Source organism: Anser brachyrhynchus, assembly GCF_964034855.1.
Source record: "Anser brachyrhynchus genome assembly, chromosome: 1".
Classification (NCBI taxonomy): Eukaryota; Metazoa; Chordata; class Aves; order Anseriformes; family Anatidae; genus Anser; species Anser brachyrhynchus.
In genome coordinates, this window is record NC_137694.1 from 104,901,380 (window position 1) to 104,928,383 (window position 27,004).

A 27,004-nucleotide genomic window follows, 5' to 3' on the forward strand; every position below is an offset into this window, starting at 1 on the left:
CTCAGCCGCTGTTGTAAGACTTGCTACTTTTTCAGGGCTTAGTTTTTTCTTGTATCTACCAGAGACTCTTTGCATTCCTTCAACAGGTCAAAATCTGTGCCAAACTCCCATGCCTTCATTTCAGGAAGTACCAAGAATTAACACTTGATGTCCACTCTCTCAGGAAGTTTGTGCCCTCTTCTCCCATACCAAACCTTTGTTCTGCTTCTATGCCAGCAGCTCTGGCGGGAGCGCTTTTCCCTGTGCTATTATCTACTCTTCTCTCTGCCAAGGATGATTCCCTGTCCCTTTACACACATTATTCTCTCATTACAGATCCCATTACAGTGTTCGCATTCATTACCAAGGGACAACATCCATGTCTTCGCCCTCACCTCTGCAAGCCATGACAGAGCTCTGTCCCATTCTCGTTGTTCCCCAATCTTGCTCCACTTCTGGGTAAGCACCTCAGCTCCTACTCCCTTGGCTTTCTACCTCTCCTTAGGATTTCTCTTTGGGGTGCATGGTCTTTGTTCCTCCCTGCTATTCCCACACCAAGTCCTCCAGTCCCCCTCTTGTGAGGATTTGTGTCCATGTTGTGCATAGGCTCATCACTCTGCTGAGAGACATGACAGGAGCATCATTACGCTGGGAGGAACCAGTGAGTGGTATCTGCACGTTGTTTGATTTACAGCCAACTGCAGAAGCTTTGGAAAACTGCAGTTGGACTCAACATGTTTCAGGTATCCCATGTGTATTCCCCATTTATTTTTCCTGTGTGTGTCCACTGTCTTCTCCCACAAGTTAACATCTGAAATATTCTCTGTTTTTTACAGACAACAACGATCTGATGTAATTGACTTACTCTGCTACATGAAAGGACATAAATATAAAAATGCTATTAAATGCAAAAAGGGGCTTTGAGAGGCAGCTATGTGTTGCAGAAATACATAGAAGATAATGGATCGTGACCCCATTGTCACATTTAGTATTCTGAGAACAGAATGACCCATCCCAAAGCCTCTGCAAGCTAAGTAGAAGATAGGGGATAGCAGATGGGGACATGAAAAAAGAGTAAACTAGTCATCATGCAACTTATTTTTACATTACATTCAATGTATTTCATCCTTCTCCCATTTTTTCAAGATGCCACTGGTTTTGTACATGACTGAATTGTCAATGTTTATTTAGGCAAAGCTACGAATTTTGACAGATGGGTAGGGGGCAGCTGGGGCTTCTGGTATCCAGGAAGGTGTAGGAGGTGGCTTTGTTTTTTGGCAGTTAGGACACCGAAACTCGTGGCATTTGGGAAGGAATTCTTCCACATCCTGACTAAAGGTTTGTTCCTTCCGCGTGCGACAAGCACGCATCTCTGCAACCTAGCATAACGTACAGGTAGCCTGACATATTTTTCCCTCAAATTTACTTTTTTTTTTCTTTTCTTCCAAAACCACATCTTTATTTCTTACCCAGGAAAACATTTGATGTGTCTGTATTTCAGTACGTATACGTAAGTTTATTTTTCTTGCCAGTGTTCTGGGCACTGAATCATTTCTTGTAGCGCCGTATAAAAATATTTTTGAGCACTTTCTGCGTACTAACGTGTAATGACGCCCAGGGTAATTAAGAGCCGAGACTCGGAGGCTTAAAGCAGGGCGTTTTAAACGCGTGCCTAGGGCCTCGGCTGCTAAAGGCGCCGTGCACCCTGCACCGCGTTCACCCCTTCGCACGCAGACGCCGCGGCTCCAGCAGCCGCCCCCCCGCCTGACGGGCTCTCGCCGCCCGCTTCGGCCCGCGCAGCAGCCCCGCTCTGCTCGCGGGTCCCCTCCCTGGAGGCTCGGCTCCGCCCCCGGCCCCCACCTGGGCCTGCCCCTCCGCGGCGCCACCTTAAGAGCGCGCGGAGCCCCCGCTGGCAGCGCCCGGCGGCCCCGCCCCGCCCCGTGCTGGGGCCCGCCCGGGAACGTGCGCTGCGGATGCGGCCCTGGGCCCGGCCCGGCCGCCTCAGGGGCTGAGGGGAGACTCGGGGGCGCCCGTCGCGCGCCCTGCCCCGCCCCGCCCCTCGCGCGCGCCCGCTGGCGCCTTCGTTCCTCAGCGCGCACCCATGGCGGGCGGGGCGAGGGCGGCCCGCAGCTCGGCCCTGATTGGCTCGCGCGCCCACCCGGGAGCTGCTATTGGCCGGCTGGCGCCCGTCAGTCAAGTGACTCACAAAGGGCCGCGCGGACGCCTGCAGGAGAGGGGCGGGTGGCGGAGAGGTCACTTCCTGTCCGCGGACTGCGGCTTCCGGTCCAGGCCTCGGACTCGGGGCGGGTTCGGCCGGCCTGCGGGAGGAGGCGCGCGCATGCGCCGAAGGGTGGTTGCCCCCCCCCCCCCCCCCCCTTTGCGCACGTCACGGCGGGACGGTGGCCGGCCGGGGGGGGGTGGGCGCGAAGGCGCAGCCCTGTCAGCGCCGGGTGGGGGGGAAGTGAAGCGCTGAGTTTCCACGCAGGCTCTCGGCAGCCTGTTCTATCTGTTGTAATACACCTGGTAAAGGAGTAAATGCAGCCCAGGGGAATTGACGGTCCCACCTCTGACCGCCCACAGAAGCACAGTTTACACACGAATTATCTCTGCCGTGGGTCTCCCCTTGCTTTCAAACAGGATCTATAACTCTATGAACCCGTCCCTGAAACTCTCAGGAGTCTAAGACAGGGATGCTGGCTGTGCTTTTAATATAGGAACTCCTTTTCAAAAGCAGGAAAATCCCAGCCTTGATTTCTCAGCGGCAGTTGGTTTATTCTTTTTCTCCAAGTCTGACTTGGCGGTCTCCATGCCATTGCATGAGGCTGCCATAGTCATTTTTTAGGCTACAGCTGCACTTCAGTGTGCTTTGAGGCAGGTAGTTCTGTGAGCTGCAGAACTAACAAAGGCAGGTTTCTTATCAGTTGTGGTCTCGTAGCTGGATTCTTTCATGTCTGATAAGGTACACTGAAGCTTTTCCCCTAATTGGTGCGTTTGTAATGTCTCTTTTCATTCTGGTTCTCCTATGCCTTTTAAATTTTCAGTTTGTACCATGACCTCCCTGTCTGCAAGGACACAAATAAAGTCATTCTGCTGTATTTGGGCTGTTATTTTCATGAACCCTGTAGGAGTTCTCTACTTCTTAGAACCCTGCAAGTAGCCTCTCATTCTTCCCGTAGCTTTATAGCAAAGGTTTGAAGCTGGGTGACCAGCTTTTCCCTCAGTCCTTCAGACAGGTATAGTGGCCGTAGGTAGCAGAGCAGGTCTCATTCCCAAGGATCGTGAGCAGGAGATTCCTGTCTGCCCAAGGTCAAATGCCCTATTTGAAAGAACGACACGGTATCTTATCTTAGGTAAATTTTCTTACTACCCACCTCTGTGTATTTGGAGGTGGTGACTTTTAGAAGGCTTGGTGTTGTTGAAACTCTTTTTATGTGAAAGATTAAATACTCACAGAGACATAAATAAGTGGATTTTAAACCCTGGTCTTTAGGACAGTCACTCAGTATATGGGAGATACCAGCTAGATTTTATTAGGTCCAAAGTGACAAGTACTTGATAAAAAATAATTAATTAATTGTTCAGAACGTGGTATCTCTGATAGAAAGCAATGTGGGGAGAGGAGTTGGAGTCCTGATCTCCCACCAGCTGGGGAGATTGTTTTAACTGGGAGATGCTTTGTCTTCCACACCCCTTCCTATGTGTTCCCTGTGGTTTAGAAGTGCTGTGAATGGGCCTTCTGGTCAGATTGGCTGGGGAAAACCATGCTTAGGAACCTTGTTCTGGAGCTTCAACTCAAGCTGAAAAGCTTGGAGGGTGAAGTCAGATCTGACAGAGTCAGCATTACAACAAGTAAGTGCTGCTTAAATGCAGACTCCTGTGCAACTCGGGTGCTCATAAGGCCAGAGAGCAGCTGATTGCTGGGGCTGGAGGAGCTTTCTCGGGAAGAGAGAATTTGCAGGCACGTCAGTGAATGAACTGAATATATTCAACATTCATTTTCAATTCATACAGTTTTTCCTTCAGTGTGAAACATCCGACAAGATTTCCGTGAGAAAATATTTCCATGATAATTGCACTTTACTGAATCACAAGGTTTACTAAGTGATACTACTTAGTTCAGACTTATGAAGTACTCACAAGTGAGACATTTCAGTAGTTAAGCAAACTGATAATGAATAGCAGATTCTTGGGCCCAAAAGCCCGCTGATCTATGGTTACAGATGTTATGTTACTATGGACTCAATGAATATATAGGAAAGTTACAAAGTGATTTTCCTCTGAAAAGCTGTACGTAAAAAGGTACCTTCTTACTCAGCAGTTAAGTTGCTTAGGTATGTTCTGACTAATCTTCTGACTTAAGTGACTGAAATATTTTTTACTGTTTTTCTTGCTTGTTAGCCCTGCAGAATTAAAATAGCTCTGAGAGAGGAAGCTGGATACTACTCCTGCCTGTATTGAATCGACAGAATTGTATTCTAAGTTTAAGTTAGTTAGAGCGAACAAACCAAAAGATCATTTAGTAGCTGTCCTTAAAGGAACCCCTGTTTTGTGTATGAAACTTTTGGTCTTCATATCCGGCAATGGTGCCAAGGAAGAAAAGCTGTGGTCTCACATCCCAGGACCGGCAGCTAGAAAAGCTCCGTCTGCCTGTAAATGTGGACAGAGGTTGCTGTGAAGCAGTGAATGTAGGACCACTTCGAGTCACTTTTCAAAGAGCCCCTACATTTCATAAACACTGAAGCACAGTGAGGCTGACTAACTGTCTACCACTTCAAAAGCAGACGGTGTGAAAATGCAGACAGGATACAAAGTTTGATCGCAATAGCTCACACTAATGAGCAGTTCGTGCTGTTGCATCCTGACTGAGAACCAGGCATCAGCGTTAATAGTAAAAGATTAAAATCCTTAGAAGTGCTGCACATACATATAATATCAGGCATAATAATAGTCTTGGATGACAAGCATCTCAGTGGATCAAAAGAAAAGTAGGATACCTGTGTGACTTAAGTTATAATTTCTGAGAAACCTGGAGTCATGCAAGAGAGTCTTCAAAATTTACAGTAGACAGAAGCTTGAATTTGCAGCATGTAATAATTAGGACGGAAGCTGGAATAGGGAGTCGAAGTGCAAACAATGAAATGAATGAAAAGTATAAATGAGAGTCTTTCAGGGTGTGAGAATCAGGAAGTCTGTGAAAGAATTAGTGGATGTGTTGGATCAAGGGAGGTTAAAGAGAACAATTAAGAAAAACTTTGCTTTTTCTTATCCAACTCCAATTCTGAGGATGTAGGAGACTTTTTATATTATTGTCTTGCAATGCTACACCATCCTGTTCATCTTGATAGTGAAAAGGGATTACTAATACAGGTCACTTTTTGGCCATTATTTGTTTCATATTTGAATTCATGGACTTGGCATAAATAAAAAGAACATTTGGATGAAATTTGCTGATAACACAACGGCAGAATGATCGGGGTTTTACAGAAGCATACTGAAAGACCTCTGAAATTTGCATGAAATGAGATCTCACATAAGATTCAGGTATGTAAAATTTAGTGCCAAGAATTACCTTTGTTGTCGTCGTTGTTGTTGTTGTTTTCCTGTGGGAACTCACCAATTGGAAATGGGACAGGAGGAGAAGAGGAACCTTTGAGCACATAAGATGAATTGCTAAAAGATAAATCAGAGAGTATCAACAGAATTTTCTATAAATTTTCTATAAGAGGAAAAGAAAAAGTAATGTTGCACCAGTACAGGTGAAATCTCATATTTAATATTGTGAATAATTCTGATTAGTCATTCTCAACAAAAATTCTTTCAAGCAGAAGCAGGTGTAAGAATAGCTTCTAGTATTTTCTGAGGACTATGATCCTACCAGTAGAACTTAAAAATCTTGCCTAGTAAAACAAAGCCTTGGAAATATTCTGATGACTGGCTAAAAACACACATGACAGTAATCAACATGTAGGAAAAAAGAGCTTTCGAGGGAAAGGATAGTACTAATTTAAGAACAAATAGGTATAGCATGGCCAAAGTTGAACTGTAGAAAGAAAAATCCAACACTGAGAAGGGACTTTCCAAAATGGCCTTCCTTAGATTGTGGGAGCGAAAATCCTAAAAAATTCTAAGCATGCAGGGCAAGATGAGAACAAAAACTGCCCTATAGGCAGCAAGCAAGGGACAATTAAACAATTCATTTTCATCATGGTAAAAGGTTAAGAGCAAAATGTTTTAAGGATCCACCCTGTGTTCTTGTGCATTTATTAATCACGTGGAAGGAGAAGGGAAAAGTGAACAGTGAAGCAACAACCTCTGCAGAAGACAAAGTAATTCAGAACAGTGGTATGAGAGCGGATTCTGGAAGACTTGAGTCAGACCTAAACAAGGAAGATGACCAGACAGCACAACAGAAAATGAAATTCAACGTCAACAGTGCAATAGCAAGGGGAACATGTAGAGTGACGTTACCCCTTCAAGGTTTTAAATTAGCTGTATAATCATAGCCATGAGATTTCAGCACCGGTGTGGACAATCTTGTCTGAATGCTCTGTGTAGGATGCATGTCTGGCCTTAAATGTGAGGTTTTGGGAAATGGTGACATGAATGATTAAGGCATGTAAAAGCTCTCTGAGAGAGGTTAGAAAAACTGAGGTTGCTGTTTTGTAAAGGAGAGATATAAAAGTGTCCAGACAATTTATAAAGTAATTACTGGAGCAGGAAAAGTAAAGTTGAGAACTTCTGTTCTTCCTGTATCACAATATGAGAACAAAGTGACCATTCAGTGAAACTGAGGAGTGAAAATGGGGTAATGCTTTTCCACGTCATGAAATTACACCGATGAATTCATTGCTGAAGGAAGTGGTTAAGCCAAGCAGCTTCCAGAAAGAACTGAACAAGTAGCTCTCATGAGTATCTTGAGGAAATGAAAATACATTTAGGAAAGGGGTATTTGGTACAGTTCTGTCCACATGAGCTGTTGAGAGGTTGTGACGGGGAACATCCTGGCTGAGGATGCTGAGCTATCTGGTACGTGACTGATGCCCAGGAGAGACTGTAGTGAATGATGTCCCAAAGGTGTGTGAGTCACACTGAAACACGACTGAATTTAAAGTGAAGACACAGTGGTTGAGAAAGGGGCTGACTAATGTTTCATTTCATGGACTGGCACCTGCTGTCCTACTCTTCCACTCAGCCTAAGGTGGTATAGTGGAAACAGGAAATGAAAATAACCATTTAACTTAAACTCAATTCAGTTTATTCTCTGAACTATTAATTTTCTTATCAGTCCACACTTGAGAGCACAACATATTCCTTCAAGTGGGGTTACCATTTGTCAGACATTGTCCTAATCGCAGGTTTTTGTTTTTGTTTTTGTTTTGTTTTGTTTTGTTTTGACAAGGGTGCTATTTATATTGTGCAATTGGCAGTTTACAGAAATAGTCAGCATAAGATGCCTGTGTGTCTGAGGAACCAGCAACTGGGATAACTGGGTAACTGTGTTCTTTCTTATACATAATCAGAAGACTTTTTTTCTCAAACATTTGAGGAGAAACAGGATGAATAATTTAAAAAAAAAAAAGGATATTTACTAATGCCTGTAGAAGGATTTCAAAGGATTTTTGAATAGCTGATATCCAGAAGATACTTCTCTCTTCTTACGGAGTCCATGTCCATGTCACTCCATGTCCATGTCACTCCATGTCCATGTACTACATGGTAATGCACTCCACTGCAATGCATTTGACCTATTGAACAATGTTGCCAGTAACCTGGATCCTGAAAACTACAAAGAAGCCCTGATTTTCTGAAAGCAATGCAGCCAAAAAGAAGAAAAGAAAGAAAGAAAAAAAAGTGAATAAACTTGGTTAAGTCATCATAATGCATTGCAATTAAGCATTACATGTAGAGACTTGCTAGTGAAAGAAGAATTTGGACCTAAACTGCGTTAGTCCCTTGCCCCATTTGATTTTGGTACCATGCATAGATGCTGCAGTAATTGGAAGGTATGAAAAGTGAACAAAGTGTTTATGGATTGGCTCAGTTCCCACTCAGAGAGAAAGGCTGTGTCTGTGGTAGTAAATTAAACAAGACTGCTCTCTGGTTCTGAGGCCAGCAGTATGGCCAGAAGTGGCCATACTGTTAAACTCTTACCCTCCGTGACAGTCTGGCTGTGTGCAGGCTTCCCTCTGGGAACAGTCCTTGCCATGTGCTGACTCCTAAACTGTGAACAGAGCTGTTTGGAAGATTGCTAGTTGGTTGCCAATAAATAAATAAATTAAATTAAATAAATCAAATTTCACTGCTGGGTAACACTCCCAGTCGCTTGGAGTGAATGAATATCCACCCCAGCCTCAGCTGTAAAAAATCATCAGTACTCTTGGAAAAATCGTTTGTCTATGAAGTTTCTAGGGGCTCCTCTGTCTTTCAAAACCATGTGACCCATTGCTGTCACCCTGTGGTGGGATGAGGTTGCTTGGTTTCGGAGCAAAGCAGTAGGTTGGTAGGTCAGTCAGGTTTCTCTTGGGCTGCCTAGGTTTGTAATGTCTGTGGAAGCAGGGGTTTAACTCAGGATGGCTAACAACTCCTTCGAGCTGAGTGCCTCTCTCTGATCTTTGGTCAGTTGTGAATGCACTGGGCTGAATGCGAAGCTGAAAGATGTAGCGCTAGAGAGCTGGATGAGAAAATCACTGCTGGTTATGAGTCCCTCAAACTCTCAGCCTTCTGTCTTCCCAGGGCAGGCCAGTACTGATGTAGAGAATAAAAAATAAATTACCTAAAGTGAAGGATGTTTTCAACCGCACCAGGACTTCTCCAATTGATCCCTGCTGGAGATGGGAATGTTGCACTGCAGGGCTCCTTCCAGGGGCCGCACTGAGGGTCACGGTATGGCCAAAGATCCCCATACAGTCCCACTGCTGTTGCTTTATTGCTGTGAGTGCAGCTGCTGCTGACTGAACTCCCTTGGGGTCTACATAAACTGTGAGATGGGGCTAGTGATAACTGCACTTCTGTGGTCAGTCTCACATGGGGCAGAAACCTGTGCACCAGCGTCCACACGGAGTTGGAGAGCGGCTTGCTGCTCCTCAGATTTCATGGGCTGGGTCACTGGGAGTGACTAAATGTCGTGAGTCACCCCTGCCTTTGGGAACACCGGAATGGGAAATTCATCAGGTACTCTGTGCCTGAGTGGTCAATCAGTTTGCGAGAGTTCGGGCAAGACGGTCACAAGGCCGGGTGTTCACACAGGCAGAGGTGGCTGAGCTGGCGCAAGGAACAGGCAGAAGCGAGGCTGGCATGGAAGGGAGGCACGAAGGCAGGGCTTGAGCAAGGAGTTAAGCATAGCTGGGAGCCAACGCTGAAGGAGAACTACTGTCAAATGCCATCAGGATGCCCTCCCTCTGAATTGTCTGCAGAGTTTTGGGATCTGGTCCCATCCTTAAATGGGAAGGGAATTATTCTATACCAAAACATAAGGAGATGAGAAGAGGGTGATTTTTTTTTTTTTGCTAGCTCTTTTATTCTACAATTTAAGCCAGGCTCAACCCTTTCTGCACAACAGTACCCATGAAAGGAGCACATGTGAGCAAACCATCTGATGTGAGATTCCTGCATTCTGTGAGATATCTGCCACTACGCCAGAGATGGAGCCCTGAAGTAGACAAATTTTCTGAAGATGGCTGCTGGTTTTTAAGTCCCTTGGTAAGCAGGGGCACGATCTTATAAATCCTGTTGATTTCTGCAACAGGCAGACGGGGTTAGTAATTTTACATTCATTAACTGACCCACAGTGGGTGACTCATTCAGCAGCTCACAGGGATGAAGTGAATCTTTCTAATTTAGGGCCAGCTAAACCACAAGCTTCAGAAGTTAGGAGGGACTCTTGACTGCAGCACGTGGAGTACTCAAGAAAATTGCCAGTGTTGAATTGAGAACTATGGAGAAGACTTGCAATGGCAGGTATAACAAGAAATTTAATAACATTAGACTAAATAATAAAAAAATAATCCAACAAGACTAACATACTCCCCTCTAACATGAAAAATTTGTGATGTGGCAAGAGTAAGGGCCTGTGGGATAAACAGAGGCGAATAAGCACCTCTCAAAGAATGGCAGGGGTGGGGAGGGGGTGGATCTTGGTATTTATTTATTTATTTATTTATTTCCAAGTGCTCGTCAGGTATCCACCAGATGGCAACAGAAATCCATTTTTTACACGTCAGGATTCTGCAGGCAGACTCGCTGAATTCCAGCTGCTTTCCCGTCTGGAAGATTTACAGGGCTGCAAAGCCTGCACTGCTACCAAAAAGGGACGGAGGCGGAGAGAGAAAGGAAAAAGCCTGCACGAAAAGCCAACGTGGTTTTGTCATCTCTAGGCATGCCTATGCTGGCTTTTTACCGAGTCGGCTTGGGTAGTTGAGGACGGTGAGGAAGTGGTGCCTGGCAAGCTGAATCTTCCCTGGGAAGCTGCGGCGGGTTGGTGCAGCCTGCTGTGCAGCCTGCGTGGTGCTGCCCTTGCTCGTGACTGAGCGTAGTGTGCACACGCCAGCCCATGCTGCAATCAACCGCCTCTGCTGGCTGTGCAGATGTATTCTCGGTGACCCAGAAACAAAAATAGCTACGGGTGGATTCAGGACAGGCACTGAGGTGGATGGTCAGGCCCCGGGAGAGCCCCTGGGCAGCGCTGTAGCTGGGAGCGATGCAGGCTGGCTGGGGGGCGTTTGCAGAGCTGCTCGGGAGCCCCGTGCCGCGGGTTTTATCCTCTCGGCAAAACTAATTTTCTCCGGCAGCCTCCGTCATATCTTGACCTTAGATGCCTTGAGCTCTGCTGCCATGGGAACTGCTTGCTCTTCCTGCCGTACCGTTCGCTTACTGTCTGTGGCAAGCAATGAGCTGCCAGTCAGACACTGCGGTAAATCACCCACGTCTTCTGCAGCCTCTGCCGCTCGGCAGCGGGTGGTCCTGGCATGTCCCTGCTCCCCCTGTTTTGCAACAGGTCCTTCCGAGCAGAAGTGCTGCCAGCTTTTAGCCCTGTTCCCCAAGCAGAAAAGCACTGTTTAGCGGCCCGCGGAGGGCGGCCCGCGGGTCCCCGGGGGCGAGAGGCGCATCACAATCCCCTGCCTCACAACCCGCCCCGTTCGGAGGCAGAGGGCTGCGGGCGGCTGGGTGACCGCTGGGAACTGAAGCCTTAAAAAATGGCCCTCTCTTGCCCGGGACTGGCCGAGGTGAGTTTGCAGAAGGGAGAGGGGAGGGAGGGCGTCTCTGCCCGGCGGTCCTGCAGGCGTGCAGGGAGAGGGAGGGGAGAAGGAGCGGGGCAGGGGCGGGGGGAGCGAAGAGGGAGGGCACAGAGGGGGCGGAGCGGGGAGCAGAGCCCCCCAGGGCTGCAGGGGGAGGCTCCGGATCAAGAAGAGGGAGCGCAGAGGCGCCGTGAGGATATCCGCCGTGCTGAAACGCCTGCCGAGATTAAAGCAGGCCTGAAAACCCGTCTAGAGCACGTCGCTAAAAGCAGGGCAAAGGAAGTGCTCAGTTAAAAAAAAATTAAAAATCTAGAGATCAGAACCTAGGGAAAAATGGGACTTGGCTGTGAGCCCACCATCATACAAGCACGGGAAGGAAATCCAGAAACTCCTCCAATACACACGCAGCAGACACATGACGCACGCTGTAGATCCCCTGGGGAAAACAAAAGGAAAACGGGCTCTGCTGTAGCCAAATAAGAGTGCCTTCTGCGCTGCACTGCCAACAGAAAAGCTGTAGCAAATTTTACAGAGCCATGCGATTCTCGGGAGTAGGCCAACAAGTTCTTCATGTGTGTTAAACCAAGATCATGCATCAGTACTTTTTAAGCACAAAAGGATGCAGCAAAACATATTTTTTTTTGATGCTATTTAACATGCTATGAACGCATGCCTCCACGTTGTTTTGTAAATGATGTAGCCTTTCAGGGCTTCTGCTCGTCATTTCGTCGTAGCTTCTGCCCCCTTTTAACAGCAGTGAGGAAAGAAAACCAGACCACTGGAGGAAGCTGTTAAGTGCCATAAGGAGATGAGAATGCTGTGGGATATTAATATGCATTTAAAGGCGTAAAAGAGCTACGAATTTAGTAGATTTGGTGTGTTGATACCACGTATAACTAGTAACACAATCCAAACGTCCAGAACTTAGCTATGAATTCCGCCAGTAGTTCAGCCATTCTCAGCCTTAATGAGAACTCTGTGGCTCAGCTAAGAGCGACATTTTTGGGGGCCCCCTGGGACCCGCAGTCCCGCACCCTGCCGCAGCACCCCGCCACTCCCTGCCGGTTCCCCCTGGGCAGTGGCCAGCAGAGGGGAGTGTTGGAGTGGTTGGTGCCCCTCGTGCAATCCAGTTTTTGCTGCCACCTGCCCTCTCCTAGATAGGAAAGGCAGCACTGGAAGGTGGGATCAGGACTCTTTGTTGTTCTTGATGTTAGCTGTTACTCAGCCCTACCTGCAACCTTTTGCTTTTATGCTTTAACTCCATCTTATTTTCTAGTCATAGAATCACAGAATGGTCTGGGTTGGCAGGGACCCTAAAGACCATCCAGTTCCAACCCCCCTGCAATGGGAAGGGACACCTCCCACCAGACCAGGTTGCTCAAATCCCCATCCAACCTGGCCTTGAAGACTTCCAAGGATGTGCATCCACAGCTTCTCTGGGCAACTTGTTCATCTTGGCTGTCCTCTGGGCTTGTTCTAATACATTTGTGTCCTTCTTACACTGGGGGCCCCAGAGATGAAAGTCTCTTTAGTTCCCTTTCTGCCTCCCTTTATTGTTAGCAAAAGTCCTCCCAGATCCTGACCTCACCTAATCCATGTCTAAGGCGCAAAACACGTCCTTTGTTTCTCTTTCTTTCTCTCTTTCTCTCTCTTGTCTCTGAGGAAGGAGTGATAAACTCCCAATGAGAAACAAGCAAATATTAACAGGAACGCGTAAGAGGAGGAAGTAACAAAATGAGAAAGGCCATGTGATTTTTTCTGAGAATGGCTAAAAAATATGTTGCGGGTAGCAGAGTCTGAAGGGGGAAAACAAAGAGTTGTGTGCTGTTTGGGGTGATGGAGAAATTGTACAAAAGAGCCTCTTTGGGGAAGACAAGAAGGAAAAAGAGATGGGTTCCAAATGACGAAGACCAGAGCAAAACTGAGGAGAGACCCTTGGAAACAATGAGTCAGAAACTGATAGAAACTGAGAGAGCTGCAAAGCAACTTAACTTTCTTGCCTAGATTAGGAATTAAAGTGTACCTTTTAGATTCTAATGATCCACTTAACATTTCTTAAAACCAGTCTGCTGTGTCCGCATTAGACCGGTAAAAATCAGAATCATAGAATGGCTTCTGTTGGAAGGGACCTTAAAGATCACCCAGTTCCAACCCCCTGCCATGTGCAGGGACACCTCCCAGCAGACCAGGTTGCCCAAAGCCCCATCCAGCCTGGCCTTGAACACCTCCAGGGATGGGACATCCACAGCTTCTCTGGGCAAAAAAACCTAGTTGGGTTATCCTGGGTGGCTAACATCACACCTTAACCTCAGTCTAGATTAAGCCAGGAGGGAGATGTTGAAAAAAAGGAGGCTGAAGAGGAGAAAGATGATGGAGAAAAGATGATGCAGAAGGGAATGGCTGCATACACAAGGGAGACGTACAATGCACGAGGGAATGAATGCAGGAGCTGGGTGATGCTGTGCACAGACCACAGCGCAGATGCTTAAAGATGAGAGGGGACCTGTTACAGGAAAGTGAGCACAGGGAAGGTGCATGGGCATGAGGGGAGAAGGGGAGGCTGGTGGATCCAGTTGCACATTTCCATGATGTTACTTGTCTTGGAGCTTTGGCTGGAGAGATGCTAAAGTAGAGGAGGACAGAAGAAGGGCCAGGAATTTCAGTTGCTGTGCAGGTGGGAAACAGAGGATAATGGGATCACAGAAATAGCCCGAAATCCATTTCCAGGTCTGGCATGACCAATCATTGTCATTTGGCAAGGGCATTAAATAATTCTGACCTTTGTAAACTCTTGGGAATACTAGTTGCTGCTTTTGTGGTAACTTCTCTGTGCAGTCCTTAATGTGACGTTCTGAGTACAATACTTAACAATGACAAATCAAGGCTGACTTTGTCTGGAGAGATATTAATATGCCCAAGAAGGTTCCCTTGTTCTCAGGCCTTGCCGACTACAATTGCTTGTGTTGTTGTTGAATCTAGACATACTTATTTATGAGGGGAAGTAAACTGGTGTTCATCTCAGTGAGATAATTACTCTTCTCTGTGGCTGTCCCTACATCCATTTTTCATAGAAAATAAAAATGACCTTAATCAGTTATAAGTACCCTGCCTCCCAAAGCCATTTTAGCCTGGAAAACATGCATGGAACTTTGAAAGACCATGCACACATCAGAAACAGATCTTATAACTATCAAAATACCCATTCATTGTGAAGCAGGATGTTAGTTTTTTATAACAAATCCATGACAAGATGACTCAAGGGAAAAACTGCAAGGGAAATTTGTTTGCATCTCTCAAATGCTGCCTATTTCTGAACTACACTCTAGTAAAAGGAGTTTAAAAGCCTAAAACGATACAATGCCCAACAGAAGAATCGCAAATATTGGCTGTGCTTATTTGGCTCGTGATTGGGTTGAAGGAAACATTGTTAGGAGAACTGAGTATGTTTTAGCAACATCACTCTTTAGCTGAAAGAAAGAAAACTGTCAGCCTTTTGCAAAATTCACGAGCCAGAGTTAACTCTGACATGGTCACAATTTTTGCATACCTAGAAGCACAGTTCTTGTCCCCAGTGGAGTGAGGACATCTGATTAATTCAGCTGTGAGTGGAAGACAGCTGGCAAGCTTTAAAAGGGAGGAAGCGGGCTGCAGTGCTTCTAGGTCTTCCTAGAAACACGTGAGCTGGTGAGGGGTTTCACAGTGCCCTGTGGCAAGTCAAGAGGCATCAGGGAATGCAGCCTGCTCTGCAGCATGCTCAGCTAACGTGGTGACCCAGCTGTAGCTCTTCCTTTTGCCATGCTGCCTTCCACCTTCCTGAATTACTCAGTGAAGGCAGGCGAAATGGGTAGGCTAGTTGGGTGCTCGAGGTTCAGCTGGGTCAGCCGAGGCTGGAAGACGAGGAGGAAACCAATACCAGCTTCTGTAGCAGGACCACTGCCCTTGGGAAGGTACTTTGAAGGTGAAAGGGGGACTGCATGTCCTGGGAGTTAGAAAAGCAGGTGAAGAGAATGTTAGAGCACGCGTGGTGAGCACAAAGGTTTCAAACGGTAGCAGAGCTCCTCCAGGGTATATACCTGGGTATATAACGGAGGAGAGTGCTGCAGACAGAGGGGACCCCAAGGGAAGGGGTTTTGTAAGGTGGGAATGCCAGAGGTGGTATCTGGAGAGAGGGGGCTCTGGCTTGTCTGTGTTGGATTGCCATGGTTAGTCCTCGTTCAGTTTTTCAGGTTGTAATAACCTCTGTTCACATGATTTGTGCAACGGAGGGAATAGATGACATATATTCACCTGCTCTCTTTGAAAGGGAGTTAAGTTTACAGTGAATTGTATTGACATTTAAATTGCTGTCTGTCCGTCTGAATTTCACACTGGTGAAGGAGAACATACTCCCAGTGGTGAGTCATAAAGTGGGGCAGCTCTGGTGGGGCTCCAAAAGCTGCAGGCAAGGTGGGGACAGAAGCAATGCGGAGTGAGGGGAACACAGTACTCAGTACTCAGATGCCATTGATTGCTGTCAGATGTTGCATCATCTTTACAGCTGGGGAGGAGCCAGTGTGGAGTCGTGGCAACTGTAAGAGCCTTCCTTGTAGATAAAATCCACATTTACTCCATATGTTTTCCTCTCACTGTTAGGGGATGGACAGGTTCGACTTCCACACCTGCTGCCGCACAATCAGTCTCGTCTGGAAGTGGGAGACAGCTGTTCTCCACAGAGCATGCTGAACTCATATAGACCTGCTTCAGCATTAACAGTTTACTCCAGACCCAGTAATTATGCCACGAGGGAGTCAAAATTAGAGACAGAAAAAGGCGTTCTGTGTTTGAGCATGTCATGTCCCTTCTCTTTTACTTGGGTCTAGGCAGATCTTTTACTATACTACAAACCACCAAGGTTTGACTTAGCCTGTGGGAGGTGCCTGTGGGAGAACAGGCCATAGGGCTGCAAAAGTAGGTTGCATTTTTGACATATATTCTTCAGTGATGCTTGGTTCCTCTCTTTGACAGGCTGTCAACTTCTAGCTGCAATTTAGGAACAATGTCACAGTCCTGAACAGTATTTATTCCTATCAGTAAAAAGTAGGAATATGCTTGTGCTCACATAGGCAGTCACAACAGCATTTTGATGTTGTGCTGCAGTATCTCAAGGGCTGTACCCCAACTTTTTTTGGTGCATAATGCCAAACAGCAAGTATCTTTGATTTTCATCCTGGTTTCGGAAGAGTGTTGCCCTTTTATGAGTGTCCTACTAGAACCAGTCACCTAGGCAGAAAAATGTGGAGTGCAACTCTAAAGGTGATTTTCTTGCTTCTGGTCTGGGCTAGATGGCAGAATCTGACATCTCTCCTACTGATACTATCAGCTGTGGACATTCCCAGCAGGCAAGCGAAGGTTTATGATCCATAACTACACTTCCTCACTTCTCCACAGATTATTCTTTGGTGCCAGAGGCTTCGAGTAAGTAAAGGAGCATGGAATCTAGGGTAAAGATGAACTGCATTAAAAATACAGCATATGTAGCAGCCCCGTTTTCTAGACATAACAGACATCTGTGTCGTGGTGTCTGCTCCTAGTCCAGGGGGAGATCACGGATTGCTTAGCTGGTACAGCACCAGTCTGGGTCTCAGCATGTTGGGGTTTTGTTTACAACATCACAGATTTTCTCTTGGGCTAAACCATGTAATCCCTCCATGCCTGGTTCCCATATCAGCAAAACAGTGTTAACATGAATTCTTTTTCCTTATCTCTGTTGGTCTTGAGATAGATCTTCGAGACATGGCTAACTCTTACTGTTTATATACAGTCCTTTCTACAGGGTCATTGTGATTTCAGCTGGACCCTTTAGGAGCACTAATTATTCCTATTATAATCCATGCCTAGCTGGCTGCAGGCTCTGAAAGCCATGTCAGCAGTAGTTTTTTTTTTTTTTAATTTATCATTATTTTTCTATTTAATTTTTATTTTTAGTTTCTGAAATATTCTGAGCTCTATGGGGTAAACTCTGGAACAAACAGGGGAGTGGCTGCCATGGGGAAATAATTCCAGGTCTTGCCCTGAGCCTTGCACAAAATGGGGATCTGGGGGAGGCCTGGGCCTGCTGTATGGACCCAGCAATAGTGGTGATGCATGTATTTTACTACTACATTTCACCCCACAGTTTAAGGTGTTCCCAGAAATCTTGCATTAACACTTGATTAGGGATCAGTTGCATATGAATCGGTCATTTATGGAGTTCTGAGCTTCACTGCACTTTTAGGTCAGTTCAGGATTTAGGGTCTCATGTGACTAGCACATTGTCCTCTCTGTCTCTGATCCAGTGATTCTTCTGAAAGGCTGAAGAATGTGTTATCTGATAAGTATTTAGACCTGGTAAAGGTGATTTGCCTCAGGGTCCCAAATTCCCAGGGAAACCTGAACTCTTGGCATAGGTTAGGCTGAATGGCTGTGGTGCCCAGCTCCTTTATGGCACAAAGAGCTGCAGAGAGAGCCTGTACCTAACACTAGGTATAATTCAGGAGATATTTTTTGACCAAGAGAAACTTTGAAGACCTCCAAGCTAGTGAGTAACTGAAGTGATGATTTAACAGCTTAGAAGAAAACTCTTCTGTGGATACTGAAGGAGTCCTGCATGTGTTCTGCACCCCCCCCCCCCCCCATTGCTGCACTAATTACTTCACTTGGCACAAAAACACTGCAAGAACATCCTTCCCTTATGCTGTCCCGCAACTTTTACCCAATTGCTTTCTGCAAGTCAGAAGAATATAGCTGCAGTAAGGAGAAATGTTTCTATATCAGATGTATTTGTTTCTCTTTCTTCTTTTCTTCATTTTTTATTATTCTTGTCTTTTGCAAATACATTTCTCACATAGTTATTCCTTTCATGTATAGTCTTAACCTGCATTTTGTTTTTCTGTTGCTCTTTTTTTCCTGTCCTTCCCTCATTTTCTGTAAGACAGGTATTTTTTTCTCCTTACTTTTTGCTTCAGATCTTCTTCATCCTTCTTTCAATTTCTCTGTCTCAGTCATTGTCTGTGGTACCAAAAGAAGACCTAGAAAGACAGATGAGTATTGAAGTTGGGGAAAAGGAGTGATGTGGTGGCCGTAGTGCCAGAACACTGGATGGAGTTAAAAAATAGGCCTCGATGGCTGTACACTGGTATCGCCTGTTCACACACCTTCCTCCCTTGAGAGAGAAGTTCCCAGGCCCACATCAGTGTTGCAGTTCACCCACCCTTTGTTCAGCTACTTGTTCTACTGCAACAAGTAGTGCAGTGCTCATTACTAAGACAGATTTCAATAGAGGAACTTATGAATCTGAAGGGTGAGAGTCAGCGCTTAGGCAACTACACCTAAAAAACTTGTTCCTGAAAAAAAGCACACTCAGTGAATGTTGTATATTGGAGGCAAATTTCTGTCATTGCTTCTTTTTTTTTTTTTTTCTGAAAATACTGTTTGCATGCCTGCTAGATCAGACACCACATGAAATGCAACGTGTTATCTTAGAGTGCTTCCCTATGAAGGCCTTCTCACCACTGGAAGCAACTTGACTGGTGGACGCCCTAATAAGTTAATGATTACAAATTCTGGGTTGGGCAGAGGGACACATCCCCATGCAAAGAAGAGTTAAAGATGCATTGGCCCACAAATTAGGCAGAGCTACAGTACATGCATTAGATAGCATGATCCCTACCTTACCTGGCAGAGTTACAGAGATCAGGTAGGTGGTCTTGGCTTCTATTGTGGAGCTTCTTTGCTCCGTTTTTGACCATGTGCATGGTTAAACTTATTATGGTAGGCAGAGAAGATGCATATTTTAAGGACTACTATAGGGAGTTATGAGACCTAAAAAAAGCATTCATAGCATCATAGTGAGTGGGTTTGTTCTTCATCAGCAACTTTGGGATCCATGAAGACCATGAAGAGGAAGGTAGAAAAAAGATTCTTTAATGGAGAAGCTGAGTATGGGTCTCATGTTCTGGGGTATTGCACTAATCGTAGAGTTACCCAGTCAATGGGGAGAAAGAACAGATTCTTTAGCAGCTGATTTTCTGTTGTTGGGTTTGTATTTTTTTGTTTTTCCCCTTTGTTTTTAAAGGAGAAGGATGAGTGTGGCTTCAGAAAGGCACAGGTTACAGGTTCCCTCTGGAGGGAGACAGCTCCCAGCAATGCTGGGTAAAGCAACATAGCCTGGAGAGTGCTGGGCTTTACCGATTTCCTCTAGGCTAATTTGCATTACAGTTCCCCTGACTGTTGGCTTTTGGGGTCCATAGTAGCAAAAAAACAGTAATCTCTCCTTCTGGTCTCTTGGTTTCCATCTGAAGGGCTGAGAAAGTGTTTATGCTGAAGTGCTCAGCCTTGTGGCATCTTAGTTTGGGATCTACTCTTAGTTTGCCTTTGCCTCAGTTTTGCATCTGGAAAAGGATCTTTCCTCTTTTCAGTGGGATGCTGTGAAGAATCAGGGCTGTGAGGTGCCCAGGTCCTACAGAGCTACAGAAGTGGGATGTTTGCATACGTGCCTCGTGGATGGAGTGTGTGAAATTAGTGGCACATTTTGGAACACTTCACATATTGTTCTGTGATCCCTTAAAGCTTGAGGATCTGGCAAGATACCACACTATTCTGTGCCTGGTTCCGGCTGGATGTACCAGAAGCAGGAATAACCCAGCAATCCTTCAGCTGGGGACATTTGGCTCAGAGGCAGAGCTCCTGACATCACACCCAAATTCCCATGCTTAGTCTCACTTGGCCAGGTACTCCTTGACTTTGGTACTTCTTTGTTTTCCACCCTCTGAATTATACTACTGTATTTCCGAGCAGAGGGTGGCAGGGATGCCTCCACAAGAGACGTCTGCTCTTGTTCTTACCCCTGAGAAATCTCAGTCTGTGTGTTTTTCTTTTTGCTCTCTGCGTTGCCTAAGAGATGCAGTTTGCCAGGGAGGAAGGAAGCCCATCAGGCTGACCTGACCGCTTGCGCAGCGCTTGGTTCTTTAGAAATTTCACTGCTTGGGGCTTGCAGGGCGGAGATGTGCGTGTTGGGGGGTGGGGTGGGGTCAGGCCAGGAGGAAGGAGCACTGAGCGGGACTCAGCGATGTGCCGTGGGATGAAGGCAAGCAAAGGCACCCACGCAGCGCGCAGGACCTGCGCAGAGTGGCCGAGCCCGGCGGCAAGGATGCTGAATGTGCTTCGGCTTTTTAAAACATCCCCTCACCGCACCCACCCCCTGCGATCCTCACGTTTGTGAGGCCCCCACGCGTGCCACCAGCTCCGTCTGCCCAAAACCCAGCTTCACCTACCCCCACCCCCCCACCCCCCCCGCGCCCGGCCGCGGGGCCCAGCTGCGCGCAGGCTGCCGAGGACGTGCGAGCCTGCACGGGGTGCGCCCGGCTCCTGCCTCCCGGGGGCTCCCGGAGGCTGATGGCAGCGATCAAGGACGGAGGAGGGCAGCTGCCCGCCCCCGCCGCGCTTTAACCCTCCGCTGACCGCCGCTTTCCCTCCCGAGGGGCCTCGGGGCAGAAGTCGGGGAGCGCAGCTGCAGAGGCCGGGGGGTGAGCAGGGAGGAGGGGAGAGAAAAGCGGGGAGAGAAAGTGTGATGTATAAAGAAGCACAGCCGGGGGAAGGAGGAGCCGCTGATGAGCAGCGGGGGAGACAGGGGGAGTGTGCGGGAAGATGCACGCTGTATGGGAAAAAACACAGCATCAGGGAAAAGGGCGTGCACAGAAAATGATGGATAGAAGGAGAGTTGGAGAGAGAAGTGAAGAACGTGAAAGCCGACCATCAGGGAGAAGGCAAAAAGCAGAAGCCTGGTTAGAGGAGGGTGACATGACACGGTAAAACCAAGCCACATAGCCAGCGGGTGTACACATGGCATTGGGCCCTGCCAGGGCAGGGTTTTACAGGGCAGGGAGTGACTGATGCTTAAAAATGGTACGCTGTGGGGAGAAAACCCTTGGCTGCAGAGAACAGGTTTAAAGACTGGATGGATGCCTCTGTCTTTCCCTGTGGCTGGTTTGCCTCTCAGTCAGTACACAGTCCCTCCACTATGTCTCCTTGCTATCCTAGGCCTGCCATCTCATTTATTTAGTTTAATTTCTGAGCTGGGAAATGGCCAGTTCTACTTATCTGTGTCATCAACAGAGGAATCTACGCTCTTCCTTATGCATCCAGCCTCTGTTTTCCCAGGTCCGTTTCCCCATACTCCCATTGTTTGCAGAACGATAAGAGACTTGGCAGGAGAGCTAATTCAGGAGCATAATCTCTTTCAAACAAAGTGCACCCTGTTCCCACCTGGTCAATTAAACCGGAACAAATCCGTGCAGAACCAGTGACCTGAGGCCAAGCACTTTCCCTCCTGAAAACATGTGTGGTGGCTTTCCCTGTGAACCACCTCAGCCCTACCTGGAGCTGTGGGATGGGCAGCTAGTCCCCAGCGCTCACTGGCTGTCTGCTCAGGCACAGGAGGGTTGGAGCCAATCGTGATTGTGTTTTTATCTGTGTGACACGCACCTGTGTGATCTTCCTTGAAGGGATGTCTCCAAGAGTGAAGCCCCTGTTGGAAAAAGTGGCGTAGATGCTTTATGAAACTGTTGCTATCACAGATGAAAAGGCACAGAGCAGGGCTGAGCCTGTTTCCTCGCTGTTGTCCCATAATATGTGATCTCTAGGGAACTCGGATCTGAAGCTTCTCAATACTGAAGATATTTAAACCATCTCTACCTATAAGCCATATCCTGAAAGAGTCCCTGACCTCACAGCAGCTGACCTTTTCCTTACTAAGAAAGAGGTGAGAGCAGTTTTGGAGCAAACAAAATATTCTAGGGAAGGACTAGATGGAGTAATGTGGGTTGGAAGAAAGCAGCTGTGCAGCCAAGACTGTGACATTTCCACTTTACAAAGCTTTCTCTGGGAGAGGCCTGGCCCAGAACAGCCACGACTCCTGTGCAGTTCCCACAGTAGCTTCTGCTGGAAGATGCTCCCATGGAACACCAAGGACATCTCCCTACACTTAGTGTACCTGTACTAATCTCAATTATTTCTTTTGGAGAGATACCAGGACTGAAGAGCAAGTAAACCAGCTGTTAGCTCGCTCTGCTTCCTGAATTTCTGCTGTTTACGGGAAAAATAGGGACAGTAGTAGAAAGGAGGTGAAAACCTCGTGTCATACAGTGAAAACCTGTACACCATCTCCTGCAGCTCATGGTTTTGGAAGGAGATGTATCAGGAAAGAGATGGGAACACACACTAGGTCAGCATTCCCGTTGCACCCTTTGTGGCAACTTCTCTTCAGAGATAAGAGGGATGACCACATACCCAGTCATCCCAAACACCCTGTTTCTCAGGCAGGCATGCAGAATTTTGCAGGGACAAATCATATCCTGCTCAGGGCTAAGCTAAAAAAAGATACTAGTGTACAAGGCACAGTCTTTTAAGGGCAGAGGCTAAAGCAAAGGACAGCGGTGCAGAACAACAGCTGTGGCCTACCCTGTTGCAAATGTTGTACGAAATTGGAAGTGTTGCACTTCACATTGATTGGGAGAGTACAGATTTGATTTGATTTGATTCTATTTTTTGAGGATTGGGTGAAAAGTGTTGAGTTTCTCAGTGCTTTCAACAAAACTCATGTTCCTGCTGTTCGAGCTTTCTCCTTTTCTGCATTTTGTGATCTTATCACTGCAAAGAGAGAAGCATGACAAAATGCTATGAAAAAACAAACAAACAAACTTTCATTACCTACAGAAGTTTCTATGTAGGATTCTGTTGTGCTGTAATTTTTGTCAATGTGAATATGAATGTTAATGTTTAGTTTTGGACAAACTGCATCTGAAAGTAAATGCCCCAAGTCTGAAAACTGCATGTATATAGCCACAGGAGTATAAATATTGGCAGGTGCCACCTAAGAATAAACAACAGAAATGTAAGATTTCACATAGGGAAAAAGGTGATTGTAGGTACACGGGTGTACATAGACATGAACAAAGAGTGTATATACACAAATGCAAACAAGCACAGATATAAAAAAAAAATACAGCGATGTATGCATATGTACATACCTTTCTATGTATGAAGTAGGTATAGGAGCTTGTTTATAAATATGTTTACATGTTTTAATGTATGCCCAGATATAAACTTGTGTGCATATATACGTGGGCATAAAGGAATACACACGTACACATTTCAATATTATGAATTCATGCACCGGTAATCTCAGGCAGTACTATTTGCACAGGCCTGCAGTAGCACACAGCCCGTATCTGTACGAGAACGTGAAGTTACACAGACCGGATATTTTATAAAAGGAAAGCGAGTGTAATGCAGGCCCCTGCAAATCCTCCACCTACCCACAGAAACACGCATGAGCAGTTGTGTACACTGCACCCTGGCACAGACAGGCTGGCTGAAGGTAACCACACTGGTTTACAAAGAGATGAGGAGAGATGAGGAGGACCGGGGGCAAGCAGATGCACGTGTGTGTAGGAGTGGAAGTGAGCCGTGACAGGGTGCGTGAATGATCCTGGGGGAGGACGGAGGGTGTAAGGTGTAAGAGCCAAATGTGTTTGCATGAACAGGGCAAAATAAAAGGCAGCACGACCCGAGGGTGGGGAAGCTCTGTGCTCCACTGGGTCCCCACACAGCCCTCCCTCAGGGACCACATCCTGTCTGTCCTGAGCCACCCCAGCCAGCCCTGTGAGCGTGCTGGGGAGCGGGCTTGGGCACGCAGCCTGCCACTGCCCCGCTTGCTGCAGCATGGTGCAGCTGTGCTCCGACTGGGAGGGTCATGCATCTGTCCGGGAAGGGCGCAGGCCATCTTCCAGGACCAGCAACACAAACCCTGGGAGAACGAGCTGTCTCTGGAGGGAGGTTCTCCTCTGAAAGGGCAGGGCTGGGGTGAGGCCAGCAGCTGTGTCAGTGGCCTCAGTTTTGCAAGAGGGAGGAAGGCTGCTGTGGCTTGAGCAGTCGATGTAGGGGAGATGCCTATCCAAGGCTGCTGATGCCGTTTCCAAAGGAGGGGAGGGAAGAATTGCCAGGCTGTGAAGATGGGGCTGTATGCCAGAATGCTTTCTGGCCCATCTCTGACGACTGAGATGCAGAGGTGGACTGGCTATCTAACCTGGCTCACCCTAGAGGTGGTTTAACCTTGTCCTTCCTGGACAGGAGCAGTGTGCTGCACTTCAGAGCACTCTTCATATCACCTCCTTTCTCATTCTGCTTGTAACGATACATGTGCTGCTCCTTCTGCTCGTTGCTACTGAACAGCAGATATAAGGTGCTAGGAGAGGGGGGGGTTAACACTGCCACAGGGCAGGGCAGAGCAGAGCATCTACTGCTGGGAGAGGAATGCTGAACCTTATGCGCTATCTGGCTTAGCCGCTGGTATCCCACTGGGAGAAACAAACCTGCTAAAGGGAGAGGGGGAGACTCAAATCTTGCCATCCCCGAGTGTTGCCAGCTCAACAGAAGATAATTTTAAACTGCTGTAGTGAGGGGACCAGGGCTGCAGAACACAGAATCATCACATCGGTCAGGCCGGAAAAGACCTCTAAGATCATCTAGTTCAAACAGAGAGCGATCAGCCAGAGGCTTTCTTTCCTTTGTTTATTTGTGAATCGTTATGATGTAATTACATGCAGTCTTACTGAGCCAGTTTTCACAGTCCCTGGTCCCCGCTTCCCCTCCCCTTGCCCCCCTGCACTACAACCCTTCGTGCAATTGCTGGGAAACGTACTGTGATTCAGGCCTGATACCTGGGAGCAGATGACAAGATGAAAAATTCCTCCAGCAGTGGCATTTCTGAATTTGCAGCTCTGCTTGTGCCCAGTTATGCGCCAGTGTATTTGTGTGCCTGAGCTGCTGTGTCAATATATGTGTATGTCTAACGTGTGTGTTTGCTAGGGAGTGTGTATGTACAGGGGGTGGGTTTGACTCTGCATACTCCATGTATATGCACTGGATGTGTGCACAGCCCTCTGTTACTAATGTTGGGGTGTGAGAAGTATGCCGAAATGGGGCCATGAGATAAGGCAGCTGACACTGCTGAAATGCCTCCACCCTATGCCACGGTGTGCAGGCCCAGGCTGGCTCCCCGTGCCAACAGGCAGTATTGCTCACCTCCTGTGCACCTATCGCACCGCTGCCGGGCTGACCAGGCCAGGCATAAAACACCGTGAGGAACCAAATGCTTTCTGATCAGTCCCTGTGTGACTGCGAGGTTGCATCCGGTTCAGCAGCTAGACAAATTCTGGTTAAGCAGCTAGACAAAATAGTTTTGAGTTCGTCAGACTTCCCATCATCCTTTTGCTCGGCTGGCTAAGTGCCCTGCACGTACTTGAGAGGGTTTATTTTTATGACTTCCAGAGAAAAATTGTTTCCCCTTAACAAATGTAATTTTTCCTCCTGAATATAATGTCTTCCTGAGAAATATGAAGTAAAGATTAATTTGGGAATGCTCATCAAAAACAGCCCACTCTGTTCAACCCTCGGGAGAAGAAGGGAAGGGTCAGCTGATGACTCAACTGAACTGCAGCTCTAATTCCCTGTATCCAATACCTTCTGTTCCTCTCCTGGCTTCTTCATGAACCCACCACCCCTCACCCAACCGCTCCCCTAAACCAGGTATATTTTCATATCGCCGTGCTGTTTTTCAGGACATTAATAGGAAATTATCTTTTTAATTTTGCTGATTGGTACTTTTTTTTTCCCCTCTACTTAAGCTGATGTTTTAAAATTGAACTTAAGTAGACAGCTGTTTACATCTATTGCCCCTCAGATTCAGTTTCTTGCTCAGGGTAGAGAAAACCATGGTAAGATCCAGTGGCTGATATATATAAAAACAAACAAACAAAACAAAACAAAACAAACATAAAAAACCCTCACCAGAGATATTTTGGCCAAAGTTCCTCTCTCCTGCCCTGCAGACTGCTGGTACCTCAGCCCTGAGCTCCCAGGACAGCTCTGCCAACGCCACCCACCTTCACAGCCCCTTCAGCGTCCCAGTCCTGAGGGCTTTTGAGCAGTTTCAGATGCTCCAAAACAGATGAGTTTCAGCTCATCTGTTTCCTGGAGACACCAGAGGAAAGGAGGCAGAAACGAAGAAGGATCAATAAGAAGGGCTGTTGCTTATGAAAGCAACATTTTTAAAGCATTCTGCATGAGTCACCTGCACACACTTCATTATAGCTATCCTTAGATGTGGACTAATGTTAGAATAAAAACTGATGGCACAAGAAAAAGACAAATACACAGATATATGGCCTCTGTCTTTGCTAGAAAGCCTGGTTGCCCTGGCAACATCAATCAGAAAAAAAGTTGGCTTGTGTCCTCGTTGCTGGGCCAGAGTCTTTTATCGATTAGAGCAAAAGAAGAGATGAGGCCTAAAGTGTTATGGGGCGTTAAGACTAGGAAAACATAGATGACTGGGCTTGTCACGTCTCTCTCGTAGCACAGAGCTGAGCTCAGGAAACAGCCCTCAGTGTGATGCTACAGTTTGCGGTTTACTCTTTTACTCTTCAGCATGTTGGTTTCTGCTTTTTTTTTTTTATTATTATTATTTATGAAAGTTACTTCCTCTTTGCAATTGATTGTTGCAGTATTAGAAGCTTTTGACTTTAGTGATTTGATTGATCAGTTAGGTTAATTAGGAAAATTTTCAGAGACATCGGCTCCAACCTACATTTCACCATGGAAAAGGGAAGGGGTTAAAGATGACTTTGTATTAGTGACATGAAGTCTCTAGTGTTGTGTCTGTGCTCTTCTCATTGGGCAATTCTGCAATTTCCTCCTGCACTTCTATCCGCCTGTGT

General features: G+C 46.8%; 1 protein-coding gene across 1 annotated transcript; it reads left to right on the forward strand.

The window, feature by feature from the left end:
• Nucleotides 1–385: 385 nt before the first annotated feature.
• Nucleotides 386–15,762, forward strand: LOC308187667 (uncharacterized protein; the record flags this gene model as incomplete). The annotated part of the gene is made up of 3 exons (XM_080575864.1): nucleotides 386–438; nucleotides 1,608–9,936; nucleotides 10,147–15,762. 2 exons carry the CDS (start codon nucleotides 386–388, stop codon nucleotides 2,512–2,514), a joined length of 960 nt encoding a protein of 319 aa, XP_080431990.1. The 3' UTR covers nucleotides 2,515–9,936; nucleotides 10,147–15,762.
• Between the last annotated feature and the right edge of the window lie 11,242 nt (nucleotides 15,763–27,004).